The sequence below is a fragment of the Polyergus mexicanus genome, unplaced genomic scaffold, assembly GCF_030449975.1.
Source record: "Polyergus mexicanus isolate NDT 795.1 unplaced genomic scaffold, iyPolMexi1.0 SCAF_6, whole genome shotgun sequence".
Lineage (NCBI taxonomy): Eukaryota > Metazoa > Arthropoda > Insecta > Hymenoptera > Formicidae > Polyergus > Polyergus mexicanus.
In genome coordinates this window covers 10,211,917-10,238,425 of record NW_027223326.1, presented here as the reverse complement: position 1 = coordinate 10,238,425, position 26,509 = coordinate 10,211,917, and the positions used below count along the sequence as shown (strand labels likewise).

Sequence of the window (26,509 nt, the reverse complement as noted above, 5' to 3'; positions counted from 1 at the left end):
GCGAAAGATCACATTTCGTTGCTATTTAAATGAGACGAGAACGCATTCGATATCGCGGATTGCGATTTTACAGGATATAACGCATCGATTATTTTCCCTTATGCGAGAATGCACAATTCGCGAAACAGGAAATGCTATTCAGATGATATCCTAATTATTCTTCGAATAGCGCAAAGTGAATTATTCGCGCGAGTGGTATAAAAAGCAAAAATTACCGCCGTTTTACTACAGTATTATATCGTGCATCTCGAGCAAGAGACTTGTAACGAAAAACTTTTTATTGAATAAAACTTTTTGCATTCAGTCACGAGATTACGAACAAAGTAAATGTTATCATCGCGATTATGGCAGAGTCCAGGGGAAGGAAGAGGTGAGGGAAGGAAAGCGCGCCTTTTATAATTTTGTGAAATAAAAAGCAGTTGTTCTTCTTTTTTTACTCGTTCGAAACACGGGCTTTGTCGTGCGAGAGGGAGCGGAGAGAGCTTCCTTCTCCTCGCTTCCACGTATTTCAGATTCGAAAATTAAATAACATCGCCGCAGGCCCGATCCTTTGTTTCGCATCATACGCGCGCCGCGTAATGAAATATACGTGGCACGGCGAGTTACGCGAATTTGACGTACGTATGCGAGATTAAAACTCGCGAAATTGCGGCCGGGTCTGCCTCCTCCCTTGCGACGTTTCGTTTAATCGAGATTTAATGGCATTATAAACCGCCCCTACCGGCCGGACGCGAAAAGCGAGCAACGCTGGAGAGAATTCTCTGAAATATTAACCTCGCGAAACGACCGCTCGTGGCGATTTCGCGTTTGTCTCCTTCGTAATTGTTTACCTTTCACGAGGCCGAAAGAAGTGGAGCAGGCTTGTAAGCGCCCTCGTAACACATCCATTCAAGAATTTACGCTCGTTTATTCAGCGATAAATTTTAGATCAACGTCCGCGAGTGGCAATTAATCGCCGATAAAAAGAGTCGTTATTTTCACGCTCAATTTTCACGTCAATTAATTCACGTCGTTTCTCAATTTGAGCGATGCGCGGTATCTTTGACACGGCAAGCGTGTCACGTGATAAAGTTTCGGAATATTTTTAAATATTTTATTGTACAATTATGTTATGCTTGCGCATCGTTGTAAATATATTTAATCAAATATATTTCTCTTAATTCGCGCAAAAGCGGGATTAACCCCGTAGGAAGGAATGCTTCGGGAAAAACAAAAGGGCGGCCCGGCCCGTCTCTCTGTCAGCGAGATCGCGATCGTCGTGTACGCCCGCGCGTGTCCCGAGCTTTAGCGTATTACAGTAAAGAGTTCCATTATCACGGTGGAGCAAATTCGAAAATGAAATAGCGTAGCCGCCGGCTGGAACTTTGGCCGGCACCGCTAACGAAACAATCCCGGCTGCGCGCGGGAAAAACGTATTATCGTGGCAAAGTTAGTTTCTCGCAACGCTCGCGCGCTAAATTAACGAATCACCGGTTTTTACCCAGGCCCTCTGGTCAGATATTTCAAATACACGTACGATTTAACACAAAAAAATATATCATTTTGCATCACGAATATCAGAGATTTTCCCCGGCGCCTTTTATACTTTTGGCATCAAAAACTATGTTTTCAATAGCGTATTCTTACGTATGTTTCCAATAATATTTTATAATTTTTTGTTACACACACACACACACAAACAAACAAACATACATACATACATATACATTTAAAGCGAATTTTTACTTCTCGTCTAACCAGTTATAACGGTACAACGGTTTTGCGAAAATAATAAACTCTATTGTTTGAAACAAATACATTATATTAAATGAACAAACATGTCCATTATTTATATAAAACAAATTCCAAAATTGTGCAATATGCCATTAGAGAAAAATATAGTATTATATCTCTTATAAAATATATAAACTGTTATTAATTATCCCATTTACCGCTCACACACAATGACTCTGTCAAACGTTAACGTTGATATTCGATAAAATTATTAGCTATCATAGTTACCCGATTTGCAAAATGTTTAAAGTTTATAATAAACGACATCGTCTCTCACGGTTTTTATCGCCTTTGTGTTTCAGGCTCGTTCCAGGCACTAATACAATACGCGGATATGTTGTCGGCGCAGACTGCTAAATTCGTAAGTATTCACTTGACTTTGCTTCCCCACGTTGGTCTCCATTTTATTTCTTCCTCCTTGTCTTCTTTCCCTTTTTCTTTTTCTCCTTTTTAAGAGCTATCTTCTTTTCCGTGCGAGTGCCACTATTGTACGAGGGCGGCGCTTATTATCCGTTGCGTTCCCACGGGACAGATCGAAATTTTCCGTAGAGTATCTCGCGCCGAGAAAATATTTTTCGACCCGCATCCCCCTTCGCGGCGAGGAAAGCCGCGATGCGGCGCTTAATTACGGCAAGTGAGCTCGATGAATGCGTAATCGAAAGATCGATGACGGAAGAAAAAATTTCGACGTCGAGGCAAGATTGCGCTTCTCCTTATACGCGATATTTTCCCCGGATTTATGGAAATATCCGCTGCTTTGCAAGCCAAATTAATTCTCGAAGCGCCGATCGCAGATGCGCGATCGATCTATTCCTCGCGCTTCTCTCTCTCTCTCTCTCTCTCTCTCTCTCTCTCTCTCTCTCTCTCTCTCTCTCTCTCCTCTCCTCTCTCTAGTTTTCTCTACCATCGATATTACTTAATTTACTGCTTTACTTATAATTTCCGTAATCGTTTATTTATCCTGCGCGAGATTTAAGGAGCGCCAACATCCTGACGATAACCACTTCTATTTTTCTTTTTTTTAAGGAGGTTGAGAAAGCCGTAGCATTAAACTTGCCGCTGCTTAAGGTATCACGAGTTATGTCTCTGGCGTAAACTTTTGTTTTACCTGCGTATCCCTGTAATATCGTTTCATCCCTATAATCATGAGCTAAAAGTATCACGTGTCCTCTGACGAAACTACTCCCGCTCTTCTCTCTTTAAAAAAGCTGAGAGACTTTTAGCAGCATTAAAGCTGGCACTGCTTTTAAGAGAAAAAAAAAGGAAATGTGCGCGTGTACTTTTTGTTCTTAAACTTCTCTCTATCACATGGATGACGCAACTAATTTCTATAAAGTTTGTTTATTCCCTAAACGCACGTTGTACCCTAAGCTAGTACATTCAAATGCTAAATTTTTTTTTTGTACAGAGAATAAAGGATGTTCTCTGTAAACTTTCTAAAAAGATTTGCAGTTTCCTCTTTCAAAAACTCTTGCTACGATTAAATATATTAACACTCTATTTCTGTTGATTTAGACACGTTTCTCCCGATTGTATATATTTATCGTGATTTACTCGCGCGGCTTTTTTCTTAGTAAATTCCATTGTGTCTTATGTGTGTTTGAGATGACTCGATAATCTTTGTGCAAGTGAGTGTGATGCAGCTACTTCGCTGCCGTGTATATATACCCTCCGAATGTGCGTACTAATTTTACGTTACGTAATCGCTGTCATTTAAAGTATATTGTTTTAGTATTATACACAGCGAAAAGCTCGCTCCAGCTTTAAATAAAAGTTGTAAGAATATATATATATATATATTTTTTTTTTTTTTTTTTTTTACTCTTTGCTGTTTCGAAATTCTTTCGAGAACTGTGGAAGGTATGGAGATCCAGAAAATCGCTTGTAACAACCGGTACGTAAAACGCAGATCTGAAAGAGTTAACGGGGACGCTGGCCCCGTTACATCTGAAATTGTACAGTGGATTGTGTCAACAGTTATTCGCGCGTAGGATATGTGTTATGTTGTTTTACATCGTCAACGACAAGTAGTCGCAAACGGCGAAAGCTCTCGCCAGAAACTTCCGGCACTTCTCGCGCCCGTTCGAATTTATCCCTCGTGTTCGGAGAATCCTCCTTTCCCTTCTCTCTTCCCCATCGACTCCCTGCTCCCCCGATCCGGTAAGCTCGACGCCGCAAACTAGTAAACCCGCGCGCTGATCAAAGGGAAAATTAATTCGCTTGAAATACACCGGTTTCGCCGCGAACCACCACCCGCGGTGGTTGTGCAAGACAGAAAATTAATTTAGCTTTGTTGCGGATATCGCTCTTCTCCGAATCTCCCCCCTTTCCCCTTTTCTCTCCCTCTTTTTTTTTCTCTCTCCTTTCGCTAATCTCTTTTTTCATTTTTCTCAACATAAAGGCACAGACGATAGCGATTCGTTCAACTCGATACCGGTCAAACTTTACATAGTACTTACCGTTATATAAATCTGTCGTTTTCTAAATTATTACACGATTTCTCCGCGAATATACTCGGACCGAATCAAAAACTTGCGAATATCGGTTCGATATCGTTTCTGATCTTTTTAATATTGCGTGTCGTTTGAAAGGAGCGTTACTTCAAATCGATTCGTCTCGTTCGTCGATTATATAACCGGCATTCGACCATGAATAAATCCGCCCGAGGAGCAGAGCGAAAGAGCAAGGGAGACAAAGAGAGGTCGCCGTGCGCGCACGCCGGAGGCTTCCGGCGCGGGCTGACCCGGTAATTATGTACGAAATTCATTAGCTGGTGTAAATATAGAGCGGGAGCGTGGCCAGACACACACACACACACACACACATACGCACACGCACATATATACATACACGCGCGCGCGTCATTGCGCAATGCAACGGCTACGCAGTATTCGAACAAGTGATTGAACCTGCGCCCCTCTTGAACGCAATTGGCGAACAACCCGTAAGGTTCATAATATGTTCCAGAATCAGTATCAAAGGATAGACGGACGATGCGGATCTTGATCTTATTGGACGAGAAGTTTTTTCGGATTTCTCTGAAAATACCGTAGTTCGAAACCGATTTTCTGGATTTCTTCGACTTTGTGCAGAGTTTATAAGCTTCTCCTGATCGAAGACTTTTCGAAACTTTTCAATCTACAGCTTTTGTTAACCTTTCTCTGTGGCCGATCCTTGAGTCACAATCTCTATACGAGATTGTCTGATCTTTCTTATTAAATCGATTGAAATAATTGCTGTGATAATAGGACAGTTTTTTTGTCTTAAAAGATTTTATCACTTCTTTCTTTCAAATTTCTCTATTACATTTTCGAAACGAGATACTAAATAAAGATCTCTGGCTGTCTCAGTTTTATCGAGATTTTAATTAACTTAAATTAATAGAAAATTATACGACAAAACGATAGGGAAATTTTTCTTTGAGGAATCACGAGAAAAATGAATCGATAAAAAGACATGCGTGAGTCACCATGGTGTATTCTAAGCTTGAGCACAGAAGCGTTAATCGTTACTTGGGATCGCGATTAATGAAGAATTGCATGATTTCTTGCGCAGTCGCTCGACGGACAGAATGTCTACAATTCCTGTTGCACGCTGCGCATCGACTATAGCAAGATGCAGAACCTCAACGTCAAGTACAACAACGACAAGTCCCGGGATTATACCAATCCGAATCTACCGACCGGCGATGCCAACTTGGATGCTGCGTCGCTCGCCCTCGGCGGCGAATTGCTGCCCCAGTTGCTGATGGGCGCCGGTTCCCAGCCACGTGCCAGAATACCCGGTGAGTATTTTCCTACAAATACTTTGCCTTCTTCCTCCGATTCAGATCGCATTTGACCCTTTAAATAAATCCTATTATTTATAAACGTACGTATATATAAATTATATACAAGCATATATATTAGGACGCGAAAAGGAAGTCAAATACGACCCATGAACAATGAACGCGTTAATCTTGTGTATACGATCCTATATAATAACACACTGTGCATATAGTCGAATATACGATAGAATTCGCAATAGACCTAGCTCGTGCAAAATTCATCGTCATTAAACGCTAGTCAGACTCGGGGAAATTCAACGGAAGCGATTCTGAATGAACCGTATGTGAGACGTAAACAATGAATGTGCATGATTCTATACAATACTACAATAATAGTTGAATATACGGATGGTTTGCGATAGACGTTTTCAAAATTCATTGCACCGTTAAATCTACAATTGTGTATGAATTTGGAATGTTTCCTGTTTCCACCCCACACCACCCCCCCCCCCCCCTCCGCCTTCCCCCCTTTTGTACTTTTCACGAGCGAAAGCTTTTAAAGTTTTATAAAAAGCGCAATTAAAAGATTGATTAAACAATACGCGGCACGATCTCGCGCAATATTATATTTTATTGAAATTAATTATGTTAATAGAAATACCGATTTTCCGTCATTTTGACATCGCGCTAAATTATTATTATTATTATTATTATCACAATAAAATAATAATAATAATAATTATTATTATTATCACAATAAAATAATAATAATAATAATTATTATTATTATTATCATCATCATCATGAACTCGCGGTGGTGGGAGTAATTTGTTTAAAACTTCGTCCCGTCCGCCACGTGTGTGCGCCGGTCGGTCAATCGTAATTATTTCCTCGGGTGAATTAATTAATTACAAAGTACCGGACGAGCGATCCGGCTTGGCCGCGGGCCGAATTGTCCGGATTTTTGCGTTTGTTACCAGTACGACAACGCTAGTTTAAATTACACGCTCGGTTCGGGTCGCTTGTTTGGGTTAAATTAATTTCACGGCGTCGTTGTTGGTGTTTAATCTGTAACGTACTGTAATCCACTTTGCGCGTCCTATCTCGTTGCGCAAATAGTTCGTTGATGGCCGAGGATTAGGAGAGACCCGCGACGGTCAGCCGCATAATTAATCCGGGCACATTAAGAAAATCGAGCGCGCGCGGAAAGATTCGGCGAAGGGCACGACGAAACAACGTTATTTAGAGACACGAAATTCTCGGCCCTCCGTATCCCCGGAAAGCTGCCGGGGAAGAGTGCGCGTGTCTCCCTCTATGGTTCTCGATTTCATTCTCGCCCTGTATCATTTAAGATCGTTATATCATTACTTTTTTTCCTTATCGCAATGTTTAACAGTGATAATAACATCATCTGAACTTCCTGAAGTAGAGTCCATTGCAGGGGCACCGGGTGTGCTGCCCACGCCCTTTGCGGCCATGCACGGTCTCCCGTCGCCCTTGGCCGGTCCCTACAACGGTGTGCCTCCGGCTGGGGGGCTCGCCGGTCTTGGGGGATTCCCTCTCGGCGCCGCTGGTTTGGGGGTACGGGTGCAGGGAAGCGCTCAGGCATCGGCCGTGTTGCTCGTCAGCAATCTCAACGAGGAGGTAAGTAATCCGAAACTTAGAAACTTTCTTCTCCTTGCCGGTTTCCCGACGCGTTGCTCCCTCGACGCTAAGGACGAGAGAGAGGCCACAGCGAAGACCTTCAGCGAGGCATGCACGAAGAAAAGGTGGACGGATCCCTTTCGTACCCTTTATTTGCTCGCGATAATCTCATCGAGAATTCTTAAGCGGGCTGACATGAGGCGTTATAGAAGCAATTTCGGAAATTTTCTTCGCGTATCTTTCCATCAATCGTAGAATCGTATAGAATGACCGGAAAGTTTTGTTTCCATTAAGCGTCCATTTAACTGTTTGTTTCGATCGAAACGTTTGCCGAGAAGATTTTCAATTTGAGCACGAAAACCTTCCAATTCTGATTAATTTACATCGAAGGAAATTGTTTTGATGTAACTGTATAAAAAGTTTATTTCTTTTATGTAAAATACATAAAAATATATCATATTATTGAGCTTGAAACCGCATTTCTCAGCTTCGTTCTGATCGTCCTTAATTAGAAACTAGTCCAAATTAGACGTAAATGCCAGATAGTGAACATAGAGATGACTATTCTGTGTGCGAATTTCGAAGCACGATATGAGCATTTAGCGAGACGAAATGTCAAATATACGCACGCACGCGACAATGCGGGGGAGTGTCGAGTAAACTGAGAGCAACACTGAGAGAAATAGAGATCTCCCCGCCGCCACATACGTGCGAATAAGTGTCTTGTATGCGAATAATAATACGTCTTGTAGGACGGTCTCTGTCGTGTAACGTGTGTGTTTGCGAAAGTCTTTCTGATTCCGGCGTATCTCCATCGCGAGAAACATAACTCGGGTCTTACTCGGCGCAAAACACAAATACACGCACATACGACACACCTGTACGCACGACCGCCTCTTCTTTACATCTCTCTGTACCACTCTTCTCACTTCTCCCTGTCTATTCTTTTCTCTCGTACCTCCCGTCTCTGGCTCTCTCGTACTCTCTCATCGTACACCCAACCCTTGTTAAGAAACCGCAACGCTATTTCTCTCAGTGTCGCTGCGAAACGCGCGACCAACCAACCAAACGAACCACCCCCGTCCACCAGGTATATATACGCACGTGTATAAACAGGTATAATCACACAGCCTAACGAGCGAGTTACAACGTAGTGCTACGTAGGCAAACCCCGCAGTCTCTCGTTCCTTCGACTCGGTCTTTTCATCGAGCCCGATCACGATCAGTCTCTCGAAAGCTTAGAGATCCAGTAGAGATACATGAGATTGCAGAAAACATTGTAGTTTATATTCATTAACGAGAAAAAATATCCGTCATAAGAGAGTAATTGCAAAATTTATTTTATTCGCGACATTAAATATTTGTTGATACATTACACGTTGATAAAAATTGCATTTAAAAATTGTATTAAAAAAGAGAATGTGCCTGACACGTTTTTATTTGATGCAAGATTTATCTGGTAGAGTTAATCGAAATTTTTCGAGATCGTCTTGCTTAGGTGGGCGGAAAGATCGAGCCGCGATACGTATGTGTCCTGTTTCGTCACGAGACCTTCGATTCTGCCCCTACTTGCCCCGCTCATTTTCGAAACACACATACAGATCACTCCAACGTCACCATCCTGCGCCCTAATTAATTCGTAGCGTCGTCGACTACGACGTTACTTCTGACGAGGCGACGTTTATCTCTCATGCATTTCAATTTATGATATAAATTATAGATACATTAGAAATCATGTGTTCTTATTATCTATTTGTATTTACATTTAAGTCATCCTTTACGTTTACGTAATCATCTCTTCGCTATAGAGACATTTATACTTGTATACTTGCACTCGGCTCTTGTGTACAAACTTAAACGTGGCGTTTAGAGGTAAAAACGATAAACATTATCAATTGAGAAACATCAGCAAAATGATGAATGTCGCCTCGGCAAGAAACTGTGTGTCAGCGTCACACTTCGCAGCTGCAACTTGTCACTACTGTACTATAACTGTGTGTACTACTATCGTTGCGTCGCGCGCACAAGCTTCGTACAATCCGACCTGATCGTCCTCTCGTTTTTCGATTTTCGCGAAGCGAAGAGATTTCTCTCATTCTCTATCGTATGAAAAATTGCATGAATATAATATACATTGTAAAAATAGAAATAATCGAGAGAATTTTCCTTTATTGTATTTTACACGAAGAGTTAATCGTATTTTTCCTCCTCCACTCAATCATAAATTTTTCGCGATGAAACCGCGATTCTTGTGCGCTTCGCCAACACTATACATTGAATCCTATTATACTCGCTGACTACTGACTGGACTCTGTCTGTTCTCTGTGTAGATGGTCACGCCTGACGCTCTCTTTACCCTGTTTGGTACGTCTCCACATTTATATTATTAATTATATTACATTATTAATTATTATATTTACACCCTATCGCGCTCTTCTCACGCACACATAGCCACACGATCCGAATACGAACGCGTGACACACGAGACACATCGCTCGGATACACGCGATTAAGATTTAAAAAAAAAACTAAGAAGAAAAGAAATAGAGGATATGTATAGGCAAAAAAACAATGTATTGGAATTTTTCCGATCAATCCGGTGAATATTGTTCGCGATCTGAGCAATAACGCGCACGGACATACACACGAACGTAGAATCTTTCTCACATACGACTGTCACATTCGAATTTTACGTCATACCAAAGAGAAAAGATTTCTTCCTTCTTTTCCGGTTTTTTTTTTTTTATTTTATTTGATTCTATTTGTTTCTCTCTCTCTCTCTCTCTCTCTCTCTTTCTTTTCTTTTCTTTTTTTTTTCATTTTTTTTTCATTTTTTTTAACAACTTACTAAAACTCGAGAGCATTGTCATTCTTTTTCTGAAAAATCATGTTTATTCTCGTGAAACATCCGCCATAACATATTATATTCTCTGATTTAACGTTTAATCCGTATTCTTCCGATATTTTCGTGATTTCAACTTATTTTATTACTACAAGCTATTCCATATTCGCAACTCACGATCACCGTCATATACATACGTCATTGCCATTGTCATATAATAACAGCGCCATATACTATCGGCCACCAACGAACACACGTTCTCCCACACATTCTCTACTTCCAAGCTCTCTTCTAAATTATATCTCATTAATATTTTTATTAATATCAGTTCCACACAACCTTAATATTACGTAAGCTTTCGCTTATTTTACGTAATTCCATAGGAACTCACTATTAACGAGGCGTGCGACTCGGCCGTCGTGTTTTTTATGCGAGCTGCGATTGTTATGCAGATTTTCCGACAATTACAGACAAACGTACAAAAGTCATGTACTATGTCGAAAAAATTATTTTAAAAATTATTAAAATTTTTATCCATCTTTCTCTCTCTTTTTCGTACACATTTCTTTTTTCGCGATTTTTCGCGCTATCGAAAATTTCATCCGCTTAACTATGCAGTTACGTAATATCGAGAAATGTAAAATTTAAATGAATTAAACTCTCCGTGTAAAAAAACTGTTGTTGTGTCCTTAATTTTTGTGTAATGCATTTTTAGTTTAACATAAATTTATTTAATTGTCAAAATATTAAAAATATAAGATTTTTAGTATTTCTCTATTCCTTCTATGATTTTTCTTTTTTTTTTTCCATTGAATTATTATTTTTTTTAAATGTATTATGAAAAGAAAAATTAACTTGACGTATCTTGTATTTTAAAACGCAAAAGTAGAAATGTGTCAATAATAAAATTGTTTTGTGTGCTAACAGGAAAAAAAAAGTTTTCATATTTCTGTAGAAATAAGAGCCGAATCGCTCGCCTCTTGCATGTTCCGAATCTTAGATCCGATCGTATCCCTCGATCTACCGAATATTGTCCCGTTCATCTTCGATAATCCTTAGACGCGCAGCCTCTATAAAAGAATACACGGTATACCGCGACCATTCGAGTTTACTAAAGAGAAATTTGCGTATATTGTGCATATAGGCGTTTACGGGGATGTACAGCGTGTGAAGATCCTCTACAACAAGAAGGACTCGGCTCTAATACAGATGGCCGAACCTCATCAGGCGCTTTTAGGTGAGTGTACATTTGTGATGATTTGAAATCGCGACACCTGTGACGATTTGAAATCACGTTTCATCACCGTAAACAATTCATAATTATAATTATATTATAATACGCGTAGATAAATTTATGATTAATTATTATTATTTGTTTAATTTATGTAACAGCGCTGACCCATATGGACAAGTTAAGAGTGTTTGGGAAGCAAATCAAAGTAATGCTTAGTAAGCACCAAACGGTCCAATTGCCAAAAGAAGGTCAGCCGGACGCGGGTCTCACGAAGGATTACACTAACAGTACCCTTCATCGATTCAAGAAACCCGGCTCGAAGAATTATCAGAACATCTATCCGCCGAGCGCAACCCTGCATTTATCAAACATTCCGTAAGTAATCTGGCGACGATAAAGTAAGATCCATACTCAATGAGCGCTGCATTTTTCCTACTCTTAACGACATTCAATTTATCCTATTTAGGGCCACGGTAGCTGAGGAAGAGATCAAGGACGCTTTTACCAAGAACGGCTTCACCGTGAAAGCCTTCAAGTTCTTCCCAAAGGACAGGAAGATGGCTCTCATACAGATGCCTAACATGGACGATGCCGTGGCTGCGCTGATCGTGAGTAGCTTTCGCAATTAACTCGTTAGTCCCATAAGGAGCGATAATCCTAATTCTCCGCGGCGGAAAATAAAATTTGCTACAGCCACGTTATAAAAAGAAGACGTATATGGCATCTTTCTCATATTTTTCAAAAGCAAAAAAAAATTTAACTCGTGAAGTCTGATAACTTCGCAATAGAAACATAGAACGAAAATTTCAGTTAATTAAAAATCGACCTTTTTGTTGTTTTTTTTTTCGCAGAAAATGCACAACTACCAGCTCAGCGAGTCCAATCATCTCAGGGTGTCATTTTCCAAAAGCAACATCTAACAAGAATCGCCACCGCACGAGCAGCAGTGGTACCAGTCCTACGCCCTAATTCCCCTTTGGTCACCCGCCTCGGTCTACGACTGATGGTCCGGCAGTTGGATTCGCATAGGTGCTTGTCCGTTCCTGCGATGCTATTATCGGCCGGCTGTATTGCATGCGAGATTCACACGGGACTGCGCATTTGGATTCCGGAGCAGCACAAGCGGACAGGCGCTATCTCGTTCGAGCGAGCTTAGGATGCTTTCGAGGCCTTGCTCTCTATTGTTGGACGTCTTTATGGCACGAACGTGTTTCCGCATTCGGTCGATTTTGTCAATACGAGGGTTGCTAGGGTGTTTCGAGATGTACCAGAGCTGCAAGCGCTGAAGCTAAATGACGAAGAGACAAATTCGCGACGGCCTTCTCGAAGGTAGTTTCCGGTGCTGGCTTTCAAACGCGTTAACGCAACAATTTCGTAATTTTAGAAACAGATGAGAGATTTTTAATGGTGAAACAGTGGAGAAGGAAGATATGGAGAAAGAAAGAGGTCGCGATCGATCGATCGATTATTCTCTCTCGTGAAAGCCAGGACCGTTATGCGAAGAGGAAAACATAAAAGAGAGAGAGAGAGAGAGAGGCAGTTGAGACGAAAAGTCTGGCAGCCGGGCGTACGTAGAGAAAGCACGCATAAGAGAGGAAAGAGAGATTAGGATTAGACGGAAGCGAGGAAGCGGCATAGTTTGACGGACATAATTCCTCGACTCTTATACAGAGTTTACGTTAGGAAAAATAAGATATATATTATTGTACATGTAAAATTCACAATTGCGCGGCCCGGACCGCTACTCTAATTATCATTAAGGATTTTTCAAAATTGCGTGGATACAAAAGACGACCGTCTCGCGACAAGCGGACGCGCGCGCGTTTGCGCGTTTGCACGGCTTCCGTATATCGCAGGGTCTTTGGAAGCGGGTTTTCGATCGTCGATGTATTATTTCGACGAGTGGATACGAGAAAGAATCGAGGAGAAAGAAAGAAAAAATAATAGAGAGTGTAGGTATCCAACGATCGTCGCGTTCGTCGTGCGATCACGTGCGCGACGCGGCGGCCGATAAACCAAGTAGCGTTTCACCGCGAGACAATCTTCATTCTTTAGACGACCAAACAAACCGCGCGATCGAGCGTACTTCCTCGTGGCTTCCGTTCCGTTCGAGAGCGAGACAATATGATCGCTGATGCTGCGAGAAGTATCGAATACAACGGAAACTGCATATTTCGATCGAGCGTCTAAGTAAAAAAATGGCCAATGTCATGTCGGGACCCTTTGCATGCTTTCACAAAGTACTCTATTATTCCGCCAACAAACAAATTATCCTCGTCGACTTTATGTTACGGGATTATGATATGGAGAAGAGACGGAGAAAGAGGATAGCTGGAAGCGGCAAATTGGTCTGCCTTCAAAATTCTTACGGATTTATTTTCACACTGATGATTTATCAACACGATTAGTCAATCCGTTCATAAATACGAAGTAATTATTTTTTAAAGTCATTACATGCTGAGAGCTACTCTCTATTCGGAGAACTCTGAACGCATCAATGGCTCGCTCGATCTACTTACGTTTTATGCTTCTTCGAGGGCGAGTCTCTCGCTCTCGAGGATACCTCCAGTATTCTCGACTATCCGGCGGAGTCGAACGCTTCTTAGAAGAGATCGAGCGGAGCCCGATCGCTCGATGAGTCTCCCCCCGCTCTGGAACCCACGCGGCACTACCGCGTGCGTCGTCGCACAGTCGTCGCAAGTGGCATTTTTATAATTTGTACGTTTCAGTTTCGAAATAAGTATTATCGCAGGCGCGCACACATTCACACATACATATATACACACACATGTATCTGCCTCTTTACGAGATCGTACAATTATAATTATGCAATTAGACATACAACATACACAATTATGTACGCGTCGCGCGCGAGATAAATGTTATCGACCACCCTCTAATTTATGTATACAACACAAACACGCAGCACATAAATAGTGATGCGCAGATTTCTTAGTTACAGTAGATGCTTAGGCATGTGTTAGGTTCTTAATCGTATAATAAGCGACTAGATAAGTAATTGATTAGGAGAGGAAGGAGTGAACCGTTGAACATATCGCTAATTAAAAGATTTGCAACGTGCGGAGCGCGCGCGGGGAGTTTATACCATTTGTAGCAGATCGGCGGGTGCGGCTCGGGACGCCTCGAGGATGATTCACGACGATGGATGATATCCGCCTGAAGAGAGAGAACAGATGATTCTCTTTCTTCGTGCCAAGGATAAGTCTATTGCGCGCGACGAGCCTCGATCCATATCCCATTGAGAGTTCCTAATATCGAAGCATTCCTTGAGTAAATCGATGGTTGTGAGAGGATGTGCACCGTGAAAATAAGCGAATATCTCCAAGAAATATCAAACTATATGTGCAATTTACGCGAAGGATAATACTTGAGGAGGCAAGTTATTTGCCGACTACGCGAATACGTTTGCATCATTGGTTTCTTGTACGATGGATCAACCAAGATGCACACATATAGAGATACGAGAGGAAAACAAAAGGTAACAAGTTAGAATTGCAGAAACGTATTTACGGCGAGTTTGTAGAGGCGTGCAAAGCCGTAGAAACCGATCGGGGGAACTCCTCGAGGAACTTAAAAAGTGTTCTTGACGGAAAGCCATGCGAGGCGGAATTTCGCCAAAAATCATCGGTCTCGTTTCTATCAAGGATCGAGAATCGCTTACCAAAAGGGACGTACCACGCGCGCATTCCGGCGAAGCTCGCGGATTTTTGTCTAATCGACGTTTTGTTGAAGTCAATTAAATTTTACTGATATAACTGATAACTGAATGTAGAGAGAAGTAGAAAGAGAGAAAGCGAAAGAGCGCGTGTTGGGAGGGAATTGTTGTGCGGAGGAGTAAGTGAACGAGAGAAAGGATGAGAGAAAGAGAGAGTATGTGAGAAAGAGAAAGAGAGGATGAAGGTGAGAAAAAGGGGATATTCGCGAGAATGTAGTATATCGCATGACTTTGACGGCTAAATTATACGGAGGGGCGGGAAGGGGTTTTCAAGCCGAAACGCGCAAACGAACCCGTACATGGCAGGGAAGGAAGTGGCGAAACTGTGAAAACAAAGCGAATGCCGGCCCGGACATAGTGTGCTGTTTGTGTGCCAAAGTAGGCTTAGCCGTTTTAATCTTTAGAACGGGGATCTCTTGGTGAGCTGCGCGAACGGGATATCCTTGTTCGATCGTCGCGAGCGCCGATTCCCAGGGCTTTCCCCCTCTGGTATACGCGTGTACAGTGTTTTCCCAGGATCGGCGTCTCGCTGATCGAGAAGTACCGACCAATCAGAGCTAGTTGTTTAGAGACGTAGCGAGTAGCCGGCATGAGCGAAGGGGCCAGTCTTTGCATCTATGATCTGTATCTTTTTCGGACCTCTGATACTACGCTATTTACTTGGACTGCATTTATACATTCTTAACCGGACGCATGTTCCGAGTATACTTATCGCACGAGGGGCATTCACGCGAGAATCTACACACGTATACCTCAAGTAATAAGACACACACAAATCTACACGATCATCTATACAGACGCACATACAGATTCCAGCGGATATAGCTTTTACTTCGCCGGGCGAACTTGATCTTATTTTTATATTTTAAATATCTTGTTTATATTTCGCTGTTCATCGATCTAAGGACATTTGAGAATTGTATTTGGTTTTACAATAATTGGACTTTATTTTATCTATTTTATTCGGATCGTTTTGTGTGCGTGTATTTTTTTTAAGCGACTTATGTTCGTAGCGCTAACGTTCATGTCTTTTCGATTTTCATCACGAGACATAACGCAGACAATGCCATAAGGGAGGGAAGAAAGGAAGAGAGAGAAGAAGAGACCGTGCGAAAACTTCCGTAAAAAAAATTGTACTTTTGGCACGATATTGTCTAAACCGTACCTGAACAACGCTCGGATAGAGTGTTTACTTTTGACCTCGAACTATTGTATTATCCTTTCCGCGAGTCGCAACGTCGAGCACCCAACACTCGCGCAAGATAGCCGATGTATACATTTGCCGATCATTTATTTCTTAGCACATTCCTGTGGACGCGTACGACGTGCGTCCACCCACACGGAATCACATGATACACACGCACATGCTAACACCTATGTGTACGTTTCCCTTTTCTTTTCCTTTTAGCCGATGTAAAATCCAAACGTTTCTTTCTTTTGCGAAAAAATGCCAATTCATCATGCTCATGAGGGTGACAATCAGCCCTTTTGCTCGCAAGAAGGAGGAATCGTGCCACGAGATTTTTCCCGTTATTGCCAAGGTTTCGCGAACGTTCCTTTGTAAGGGGCTATTATTAGTAGAATTACCGGAAACGGGGCAGCTATATACGGAGCTGTAGATCTCTACAGGGTGCCCGACGTTAAAAATCGCACAACTATTCCATCTATTCATCCGCCGAATGCGTACGGCCTTTCTCCTTTCGATTCGGACAGTCCTCGCGTGATAAGCGCAAAAGGAAGAGAGAAAAGAAGAGGCGGCACCCTGTAGACAAATAGATCGATTATATCACTAGCTAGGTTGAGGGGGGCCGAGGTGAGGGTTGGAGTAGCCAGCACTCGCTACATGGTGTCGTAGATTATTCAGACTCCGAAATTTCCGCAGACTTCGTCGTGCGAGGAGAACGACCGATATGGATCCGAGATCCAAGGATCGCGAGTAATTTTCCGATCGCGAATGGTGCCCGCGCAAATCGACGAGAGTACGACGAAAATTTTCGTTACGAAAAAGATTGATGAACGGATAGCCATCTCATTGAGCGAAAATATTGAGCATACATTCGACGAGAGCGTTGTGACTTAACTATATCGATGAGTGGCCTCTGCCTCTTATCGAATTCTGCGTATACATCTATTGCTCGGTTTGTCGATTCGGTTCGTCGACGGGAAGGATCGCAAAGATAACGCGGTGAGATATCGCACTCTGACCAAGGAAATTCGGGGTCTGGTAGAGAGCCACGCGTAGTAAACGAAACTTAGCCTACGCAGAGGATATATATAAACTATATATGTATGCGAGGATATACAAGAGAGCAGATTATATAGACACGCTCCGCGAGTCCGCACGTACACACATATACACATACACACACACACACACACACCACACATGTACAATTTAAACAGGCGCAGTGACACGTACATACGCAACATACACGACTTTTATCTACTATATATTTGATATATCGCATTGTAACAGATGTGTCCAAAATGCGCAACGGCTGCATCCCGATAATCTATATTTTATTAATAAGGGATCTATATTATTATATTATAGAGTTGCTAACGTGTTACACAAATTATTACATAAATTAGAGATGAAATGAGATGAGATTAATCTATATAAATATATTATATTGAATGTGCACAGCGAGGGAAAAAATTCAAAAGAGACCACACAAAGGGCGAATTAGAAAAACACACATACACACATACACACATAAGCAACGCGATCGGACGGAGGCGCGCCAAGTATATAAGATACATGACGAGTTTTAAGTGACTATATCTGTGCTATATCGTAGGTATATCGTTGAAATTCAGGAGATATGGTCTGCTTGCCTAATCGGGGCCTTAGGCGTCGTTCACACACCGAGAGAGAGGAAGGAACAAATCTAAAAATACGCGAGACATCAACGCGAAGAAATGTGCATCATCATCGACTCGCGATTCGCGCGAGTCGACGTGGTTTCTCCCGTGCTTTCAACGTTCCCTTATTACAAATTCCTCCCGTGTTAGTGTTAAGACGTCGAGAGGAGGAGACGATATCCTGAAAACGATTGGGATGTTACATTTGGATGACTGACAGTAAGAAAAAACACCTTCAACACACATACACACGCGCGCGCGCGAATACACGGAGGAATGCAGCTCGAAAATAAAATAAGTATACTTTAGTTTATTGCGAGAGGGGAAAAACATCTAAAAAAGACACAGAAGTCTTCAAAGTGTGGACGGTGACAAAGGTCTTCGGGATAGAGCATCGACTGTAAGAGAATAGATCGTATAATCGATGGGCGTTCTGTACAAAAGATTAAAGAATCGAGATAGCTCCCAAAGATATTGCCCAAAAATTAAGCGTGATAAAATAATTACATATATTAAATAACATAATTCGAAAGAAACTAAGTATCGAAACGTAGCAAAATTTGAAGATAATATTTAACTTTCGTATAAAAAAAAAATACTAAGAATAGAATCATTAATATTTTGTTTTTTCAAATAACTCAGATAAACTTATTAAGTCTAGGATTCGAATCTTTTAAATTGCTTTTACCGAAAAGTGATACTTAAAAAAAAAATAATTATTCAATATCTCGACTTTTTAATTACGAAGGGACTCAAAGGTTTTTTCTGTATACGCGACGAACATGAATCGCTAAAAATGTCCGGTTTATCGTACGCTTATTGATTGAGTGATGATTTCCTTGTCTACTCTTACTAGAATCACGATAATTTAAATCCTGAGAATGAAGACGCTTATAACGGATACGGTAAGACTCAAATGGACGAGCGCTCTTCCGATGATCGAACATCGTCGACTTTGTGATTTTCCGCGAAAAAAAGTTGAAGAGAGGTCGGTCCTTTAGTCCGGAATTATTGGTGGATTTTTACTTTAACTATTTGAATGCTACTTGAGCCTAATTTACAAAGTGATAAAAAAGGAAAGCGAAAAGGAGAGAGACATCAACGCGAAGAAATTTGTCTCCCCCTTCTTGAGATGAGACAATACGGTCGTGGTCGAGAATGTAGAATACGTTTGTTCTTTCTTCTCGATTAGCGCGCGTACGAGGGACGGCTAAATCACGAGAGACACACTATACGTTATAAGTCAGTGAGAGTTGTAGAAATTAATTACTAAGCAATAGTTATTAAGCTCGACGGGAAACGTTGCTCGAGTGAGAAGAAAGGGGAGGAAAGAGAGGCACGCAACCTCTTCTGTAACAAGAGGTGTGTTTAGTAGGGTGAAAAAAGAAAAAAAAACAGTTAAGTAGCGTCTTAGAATCGTGTAGTAGCTCCTTTCTAATTAAGCCTCCAGACTAAGTAATGTGTATAGTTAAATGACAATCACTCGACTCTCTATATCGACAAATGACGAAGGGAATCTCCGAGCCGTGATAAGCTGCCTACGCACCGAACTACCCCCTTTTTTTGTGTTTCTTTTCTTTCCTCCCGATTCACCCCATCCCTTTCAACCCTTTCGCAATCGAGACTTTTTCTTGCTCCGACCATTGGACTTTCTTTCTTCGAGAGACTTTCACCGAACTGGCGAACGAATAGCGTTCCAATTCGCGAGCTTTACAGCCAATAAATGTAAATAAGAAGAAGATGGACCCCCCCTCGCCATAAATATACGTCATTCGACCCCGATTCGCGTCGTTACTTGCTTATCCGAAAGTGTTTAGATCGATAAATAGATTGATATTTCTCTCGCAAGTCGATTATACATTAATTATTGAATGGACAGTTTTATATCTTCGAGATATGCCCGATGTAAATTCATCTTTTAACGATATTGTTTCTTAACAATATTTAAATGCACTGTTTTAATTTTTTTATTAACGTACTAATAATGAGAAATTTTATAAAATTTGTCATTTATGCGGATAAGAAAGTATTAAAAATATACATATATATATGTTTTTTTATTTCATAGATTTATAAAGCTTATATAGAGTAGCATTTTTAATATTTTTCTCATCTCGTTTTTCGTATTCGAATTTTATAAAAAATCTCAGGTTTGTACATATACTACTTCTTCGATATCGCTCTAGCGCCTTTCCGACAAAATCTTGTCATTTAATTCTTCGCCTGTTCGCAAAAACTTTCAAGTCGATCAAGTGTCAGCTCTGCCTTTCAACTCTCGAACTTTCCAAATTCCGTGCCCAGGAAGATCCTTGGTTTTCTGCATGTACCTTCCTTCTTTCCCCCTGTCTCATAGTCCTTCTTCGATCCGATCGACGACTGATGACAAATCCGCGCGTCACATCAGACTCGAAAGCATCTTCCACTCTTGAAAAATATTTCCCTTATGTCTCTACACAATGCAAACAATAGAACCGATGAACCGAAATCGCGCGCGGAATCGCGTCATCGGGATATCGATCGATCGGCGAGGCACGCTCTAAAAACTGATAAATCTTCGAAAGATATATGTGAGGGAGAAAACCAATCATGGGCCAGGAATTGCGTTGCAAGTCACAATCAGCTCGTCTCCGGCAAAGCAAACAATTTTCTTTCGACGAGAACCATTGTCAGAGCGGGCATTTTACGGTTAAGCTCTTTCTTAGTAAGTTCAATTAGGGATTAGTCTATCGATAGAGAGACGGAAATCGCGAGTGATTCTTTTCGTTCGTTGCGCTTGCAGATCCGCGACGCGGATAGCGCGTTAATAAGCAGGAAAGAAAAAAAAAAAGACGTAATTAAGAGGAAAAATCAGGGACAAGCGAGGACGAAGAAGAGAGGAGGAGTAAAAGGGAGGAGAGATTCTCGGATCGTCGAGAAAAAAGAAAGAAAGAAAAAAAAAGAATCGGCTAGACGATCTTTCTATTGTCGATCAGCATTTACGCGAAAGACGTTCGCATTTATCACTTACACATGCACAGTATATATAGTTATACAAAACCCATACATACACGAGAATTTATGACGCGTGTGAAAACGTACGATTGACGATCTTCCACGTGCCTTTTTTTGGCGCGACACGCTTACACACATAAAAAAAGAATCACATGTACACACGTACAATATACGCCGACGCGATATTAACATTATCGCCCACGACCTTTTTATAGCTCGACTCTTGGACCTATAAACCCCCTCTTTTACAAAAGTATTTTCTTTCCTCGATTTTCCATCGACAGATCTGGAGGCGCTTTCCGATCTCCAAAACGATCATCGATCGTTATTGACACGTCGATCGGATGCAAGCTTCCTCGAAGCTTTTTCTTCTTCATTTTTCGCTGTGGATAACATTCTGTCCTTTTTTTTTCATCTTGTGTATCTATTTTTAATTTTAATCCGAGACGTGTGTTAGATACAATTGTAATTTTTATATGAATTAGTGAAATATATGTATTTTTCGAATCTCATCGCGCGTATTAACAGTACTCTATATTTTACGTTATGTACATTCTTGATATAAAATATATTATACTATATATGTATATATATATCAAGAAATGTTTAAAATCTTAAGAATTTCTCATACATATCATGCAAAAAGTTCGATTGTACATCTTCCAGATCTGTCTGTATTAGCGTCTTACGAGTATCCCGTTCCCCGACTTTGACATTATCGGTATTATCATCGTTCACTACTTCTTCCCGCTATGAAATTATTGATTTTTTTGCGTTATTCTTCTTATCTTTTACTTTTAATCTTACTTTTATACTTTTTAATCGTCGCCGGTTGCTATTATCATCGCCTGCGACCGTTACTGTTATTTTAGCGCTAATTACTGTTAATTAATCTACTCTTAATGTAATTATCTTATTCTTACGTTTAATGAATTTCCTCTTTCCTCCCCCCCCCTTTTTTTATATTTTAGAATTAACGAAGTATTTGATTATATGCCGAGAGGGAGACCGTTCTTCTCTACGCTAGAACACTTTTTAGGTCGTATATTTCTATGTAATCGTTTCAATATTCTTCAGATTGTCACTCTTTAACGACGCTATTTTTTCTATCATTGCTGCTATCTCACTCTACTACTCGCCACTATTACTACTCTCGTCATTATATTCGCTCTATTCATCACTTTCCACTATAACTCTTACTCTTTCCGCTTCACATCTTTTCTCCCTTTATTAGAAAGTTAGAAAAAAAACGGTCCGCATTGCTCGTTTATTAATTTTATTCGACTGACATAGGAAACCAGATTACAAGAATATACAGAAACATAAATAGGACATATTTAATCTCTTTACGTTATTCGAGGTTTGATAGCAATGGGGATCGCAAATAAATCTCTGCGTTTAGCATCTATCTCTCATAACTATACTATATATCTTCTTTCTCTCTCTCTCTCTCTCTCTCTCTTTCTTTATCATCTACATATTTCTCTCTATCTCTCTTAATCTTTCTCACATACTCTCTCTCTCTATGCATATATTATTATTATTATATATATATATACACATCGTATGTTTTATAATACTATACTCCTATTCTTATTATTACACACTATATTACTCTACTATTGTATTACTATTGTCTACTATTATGAGTGCTGCTGTTGCCGCTCCGCGACCAATGTTTGCTCTTATTATAACTAAATGCGTTTTGCGGCTCATAAGTATGTCCTTGCCTGTTCTTTACTTTTTCTCGTTTTAACGAAGCGACGACTTTTAACCGAAATTATCATTTATCCCTTTATTCCCCTCCTCTAGCCCCTGCATCCAATTGATGTTGCGAATCTCTGTACCGTTTTCTCTATCATATTACCTCCCTTTTCCCCTACGTGTTTGTTTCTTTTTGCATACCCCCCCCCCCCGCCCCCATCCCTTTCCCACCATCTCTTATCCCCGATATCACCGAGTGTCGAAGCGAGAATAAAAAGACTTCGCGAGCGAGCGGGACGAAAGTACATATACATATAATTAATCCGATTTGTCAAGAAAAACGATTGAAAGAAAGAAAAAAAAAATAAACCTACCCGTTTTTTGTGTTCTTTCTGTGTATCTCCGGCCGCTTACCCCCTCTTCCCTTCTTCTCCCCGTACTATTTTTCATGTCGCGCGATTCTAGGCGGGGGGGGGGGGGCGATTTAAAGAGCTTCGAACTGATTTATTTCGAATGCGATTTATTTTTTATTCCCGAAAGACGCGAATTATTATATGTATATATATATATATATATATAACATTTATGGAGAAATGCTTTATGTCGTCCCCTTACGCGCACTTCCTTATACGTCCCGTTTATGATCCTCGCTATTTTTTTTTTATTTTTTTTTATTTTATTTTTTTTTACTATAGTACTTTTTCGCTCGAGAAAACACCGCGTTGATGTGGATGGAAAAAAAACTGGAGCGAAACTGGAGCGATGATCCACGTACACGCGGCGACCCTTACGATTTACGCAGGAAGAGAAGGTGATTGAACTTGATGTTTCGTACCTTTCGACGCGTCCGATAAATCTTCGTTATTAGAAACACGAAAGATGCGCATAATTAATTGATTAATCATGATTGTCCGATTTTTTCCTTGCAGTAAATCGAAATAAATCTTTAAAACGCGATTTTATAAAAGTTAAAACTGAAATATATTTTTATTAATATAAAAAAGGCTGAATTATTTGTCTAAATTATTTTACAAAGATTCATTATGTAGATTTCTGACATTTTTTGAAGCGCTAAATGAAATTCGCATATCTCTTGCATATTCAGAAAAATACAAAAAAAGATCTCGATTAAAGATTATAATATTCTCATTTCTTAATTATGCGCTTCTTTTAAAAAATTGTTACGACATTTATATCTTGGATCTCTACAAGATACCTTCGGCGCGTCTGAAGATCGAGAAACGGAAATCCGCTGTTTGGAAGTAAGGGAGGAGGATTTTCTTGCGCACAAGAGCTCGCCCAAAACAATCATTAGGAATTGTGCCTAGATGTTTAAAACACTGTATTCTATGGGATCAACGTCATTACCTTTTTAAAAAAACGAAGAAGAATGTGCGAAGAGTGATGAGAATAGAGAGAGAGAAATGTAAAAAAAAAATAAAAGGAAGCAAATGGCGTTTAATATGGTATTAGAGAAAGAGAGAGCGGATCGCGTGTCGATCTACAGAGTAATTTATATGTGCGTTGATGGTGTCTCCGCCGCGATGTCGATCGATCGAGTCGAGATTGCGAGCGCGATCGGAATTGTGCAATTTATGCAATTGTTTTGCTCTGGTGTGGCACAAAATTTTGCCGCCAGGTATATCTATATATATATATAGACACACACATACACACTTCCGATACGCCAGAGATCACTCTCGACGTCCATCCATATTCTTTTTGCAGCGGATTTTTGAGTAAACATTTATATATCGAATCAAATCCTTCTTTATTTTTAATATTTAAATTAAAGGAAAAATATTAAAATGATTGATTATAAAAATTAACGGTTTAAGGAAGATTGAGCAAATATTATTAAGATGCCTGTTTGACAAAGAGTTTGTCCAACACGTTGTTGCAAAATATATATATATATATATATATATATATTTAAATAATATAAGATATATTTATCGAATAAAAAATGCATATCTCGTTGAAGAAATTACATTTTGCACAAATTGAGAAATTAAACGCTATCCCTTTCTCTCTCTCTTTCCGCCGGATGGACGTCGCGTTTATCTCTGACGAGCTTGATCATTATCATACTAACGTTTTGTATTGTCAACAAGCTGCATAATTAAGTCTAGTGGCACTCTATAATTTCATATTCCATATTATCATGTTCTACTTGTACCTCTAGCGTTCTGTATATCTATGTAGCTCTACATCTGTCTGTATACTATATACATGCTATATATATACACTCTTATCTCTCAATGTATATATATGTACTGTACCCTATATCCTTCTTTCTACCGTCTCTCTGAGACTCTCGATCTAATGATGCGCTCTTTTTTTTTTCACACGTCGGCTCGTTAGAAAAGAAATACCTCACGTTACTGTGATATTTGCAATCGCGATCTTCACATTCAGAATCATATAGCAATAATGTCTAGCGTTAATATTACAGCTTCAATCTTTCTGTGATGAAATTTTATTCAATAATTTTCTCTTCGTTTTAATATCGAGTGGTGTTTCATTTATTTTTTTTTCTTTTCTTAAACTCATCGTATATATAAAAATTGTTGCGCGAATAAATATAAAAATGTAGCAAAATAGATCTAATGTTTTGGAATAATTTTTTGAAGAGATCTTTTCCTCGAGAGGGAGAGAGAGAGAGAGAGAGATCGAGGTTTCTCTTTTGTTATCGAATTTTATATCCATTTCTTTTGGATCTATTTTAGTTTCTCTTCTCCTCGATAACTTTTCTTCCAGCTCAAAAACTGATCATCGAACTATCGCTATGCTACTGCCTGTCGTCGTGTTCCCCCCTTCGCCATCTACTTCGAACGGCCTGCTACTACTATTACTATTACTACTACTATTACTGTTATTATTACTACTGTTATTGTAATTCCGTTGTCATCACTATTACTGTCACTGGAAATTTTTCAGCACGTGGACACTCACTGAGGCACTACTATTGGTCGCTATTGGTTCGATGGCAATATTGTTATGCACGAGAATAAACTTTTCGCAAAGAGATAGTAATCAAGCTACTTTGCGTTGATTATGTGGAAAAAAAAAAAAACGGAAAATATAATTTATTATTTTCTCTTTATGATAATTTAATCTTTCATTATATATTTATATATTTATGATATATTTTCTCCAAGTCTTTATATTGTATAAAAGATATTTTTAAAGCGGTTTAAAAAATGGAAAATAATTTAACATCAGTAGCGTCTATAATCAAGAATGACATGCAACGAGTGCCATTGTAGTTTCCGACTGCTGGACGAAATCTATCTTCTGCATGATGCTGTTCTCTGTACATCATTGTACTACACAAGATACACGGACACTCACACAAGCAATACACTTGGAATGCATTTTCGAAATGTATAAGCTCAACGTCCGCGGCATATTAGATTTCATCGAGACGAAAGTATAAATGATGGTCGGTTTATAATCCGATCAATATTGATTGCCTCCTCAAAATCATCGTATACGTGCGCTACGCGCGAAGGCTTCGTGTAAAGTTAAGCGTAGGCGAAAGGATTTTCAGATTATGCGCTTTATCTACGACAGGGAACGAACGTGACAAACGTGGAAGACAAGCTCGGGATTCTCCGATTGTCCAGAGATCCGCGAGATAGACAAGCGTTTTCCGGCGGTGTCGTTAGTCGAAAAAAATCATACCGAGAAAGTATTGGTCACAGTATTACATAAATTATATCATAGAGCACGATAGTGCGCGATTTATCGCGATATACATATATATATATATATATGTATGTGTATAAAGTCCCTGTATTTCAGTATTCCAAAATTAGTAAAAAAAGAGAGTGACGGTGAACACTAATGGTTAGATCAAATTAATGTAGTTTCTAAAGTATATAAATATAAGTAAGCTAAAATCTATTCTTTGTTTCATCTGACGAGGAAGTCGGAGATCTCATTCTTTCG

At 40.0% G+C, this 26,509-nt stretch overlaps 1 protein-coding gene across 17 annotated transcripts in view; it reads left to right on the top strand.

Moving 5' to 3' along the window:
* The window catches only part of Heph (polypyrimidine tract-binding protein 1 heph), a 356,236-nt gene extending 330,629 nt beyond the window's left edge, over positions 1-25,607 (top strand). For 11 of the 17 annotated variants that reach the window (XM_070296915.1, XM_070296914.1, XM_070296909.1 and 8 more), the window contains 8 exons: positions 2,076-2,134; positions 5,329-5,557; positions 6,936-7,183; positions 9,514-9,547; positions 11,170-11,262; positions 11,418-11,634; positions 11,726-11,867; positions 12,111-25,607. In XM_070296915.1, coding sequence (XP_070153016.1) covers positions 2,076-2,134; positions 5,329-5,557; positions 6,936-7,183; positions 9,514-9,547; positions 11,170-11,262; positions 11,418-11,634; positions 11,726-11,867; positions 12,111-12,179 — 1,091 coding nt within the window. In that variant the 3' untranslated portion in view covers positions 12,180-25,607. The remainder of the gene's footprint in view (positions 1-2,075; positions 2,135-5,328; positions 5,558-6,935; positions 7,184-9,513; positions 9,548-11,169; positions 11,263-11,417; positions 11,635-11,725; positions 11,868-12,110) is intronic. The other 6 variants (XM_070296913.1, XM_070296908.1, XM_070296900.1 and 3 more) reach the window with 3 other exon arrangements.
* Positions 25,608-26,509: the final 902 nt, after the last annotated feature.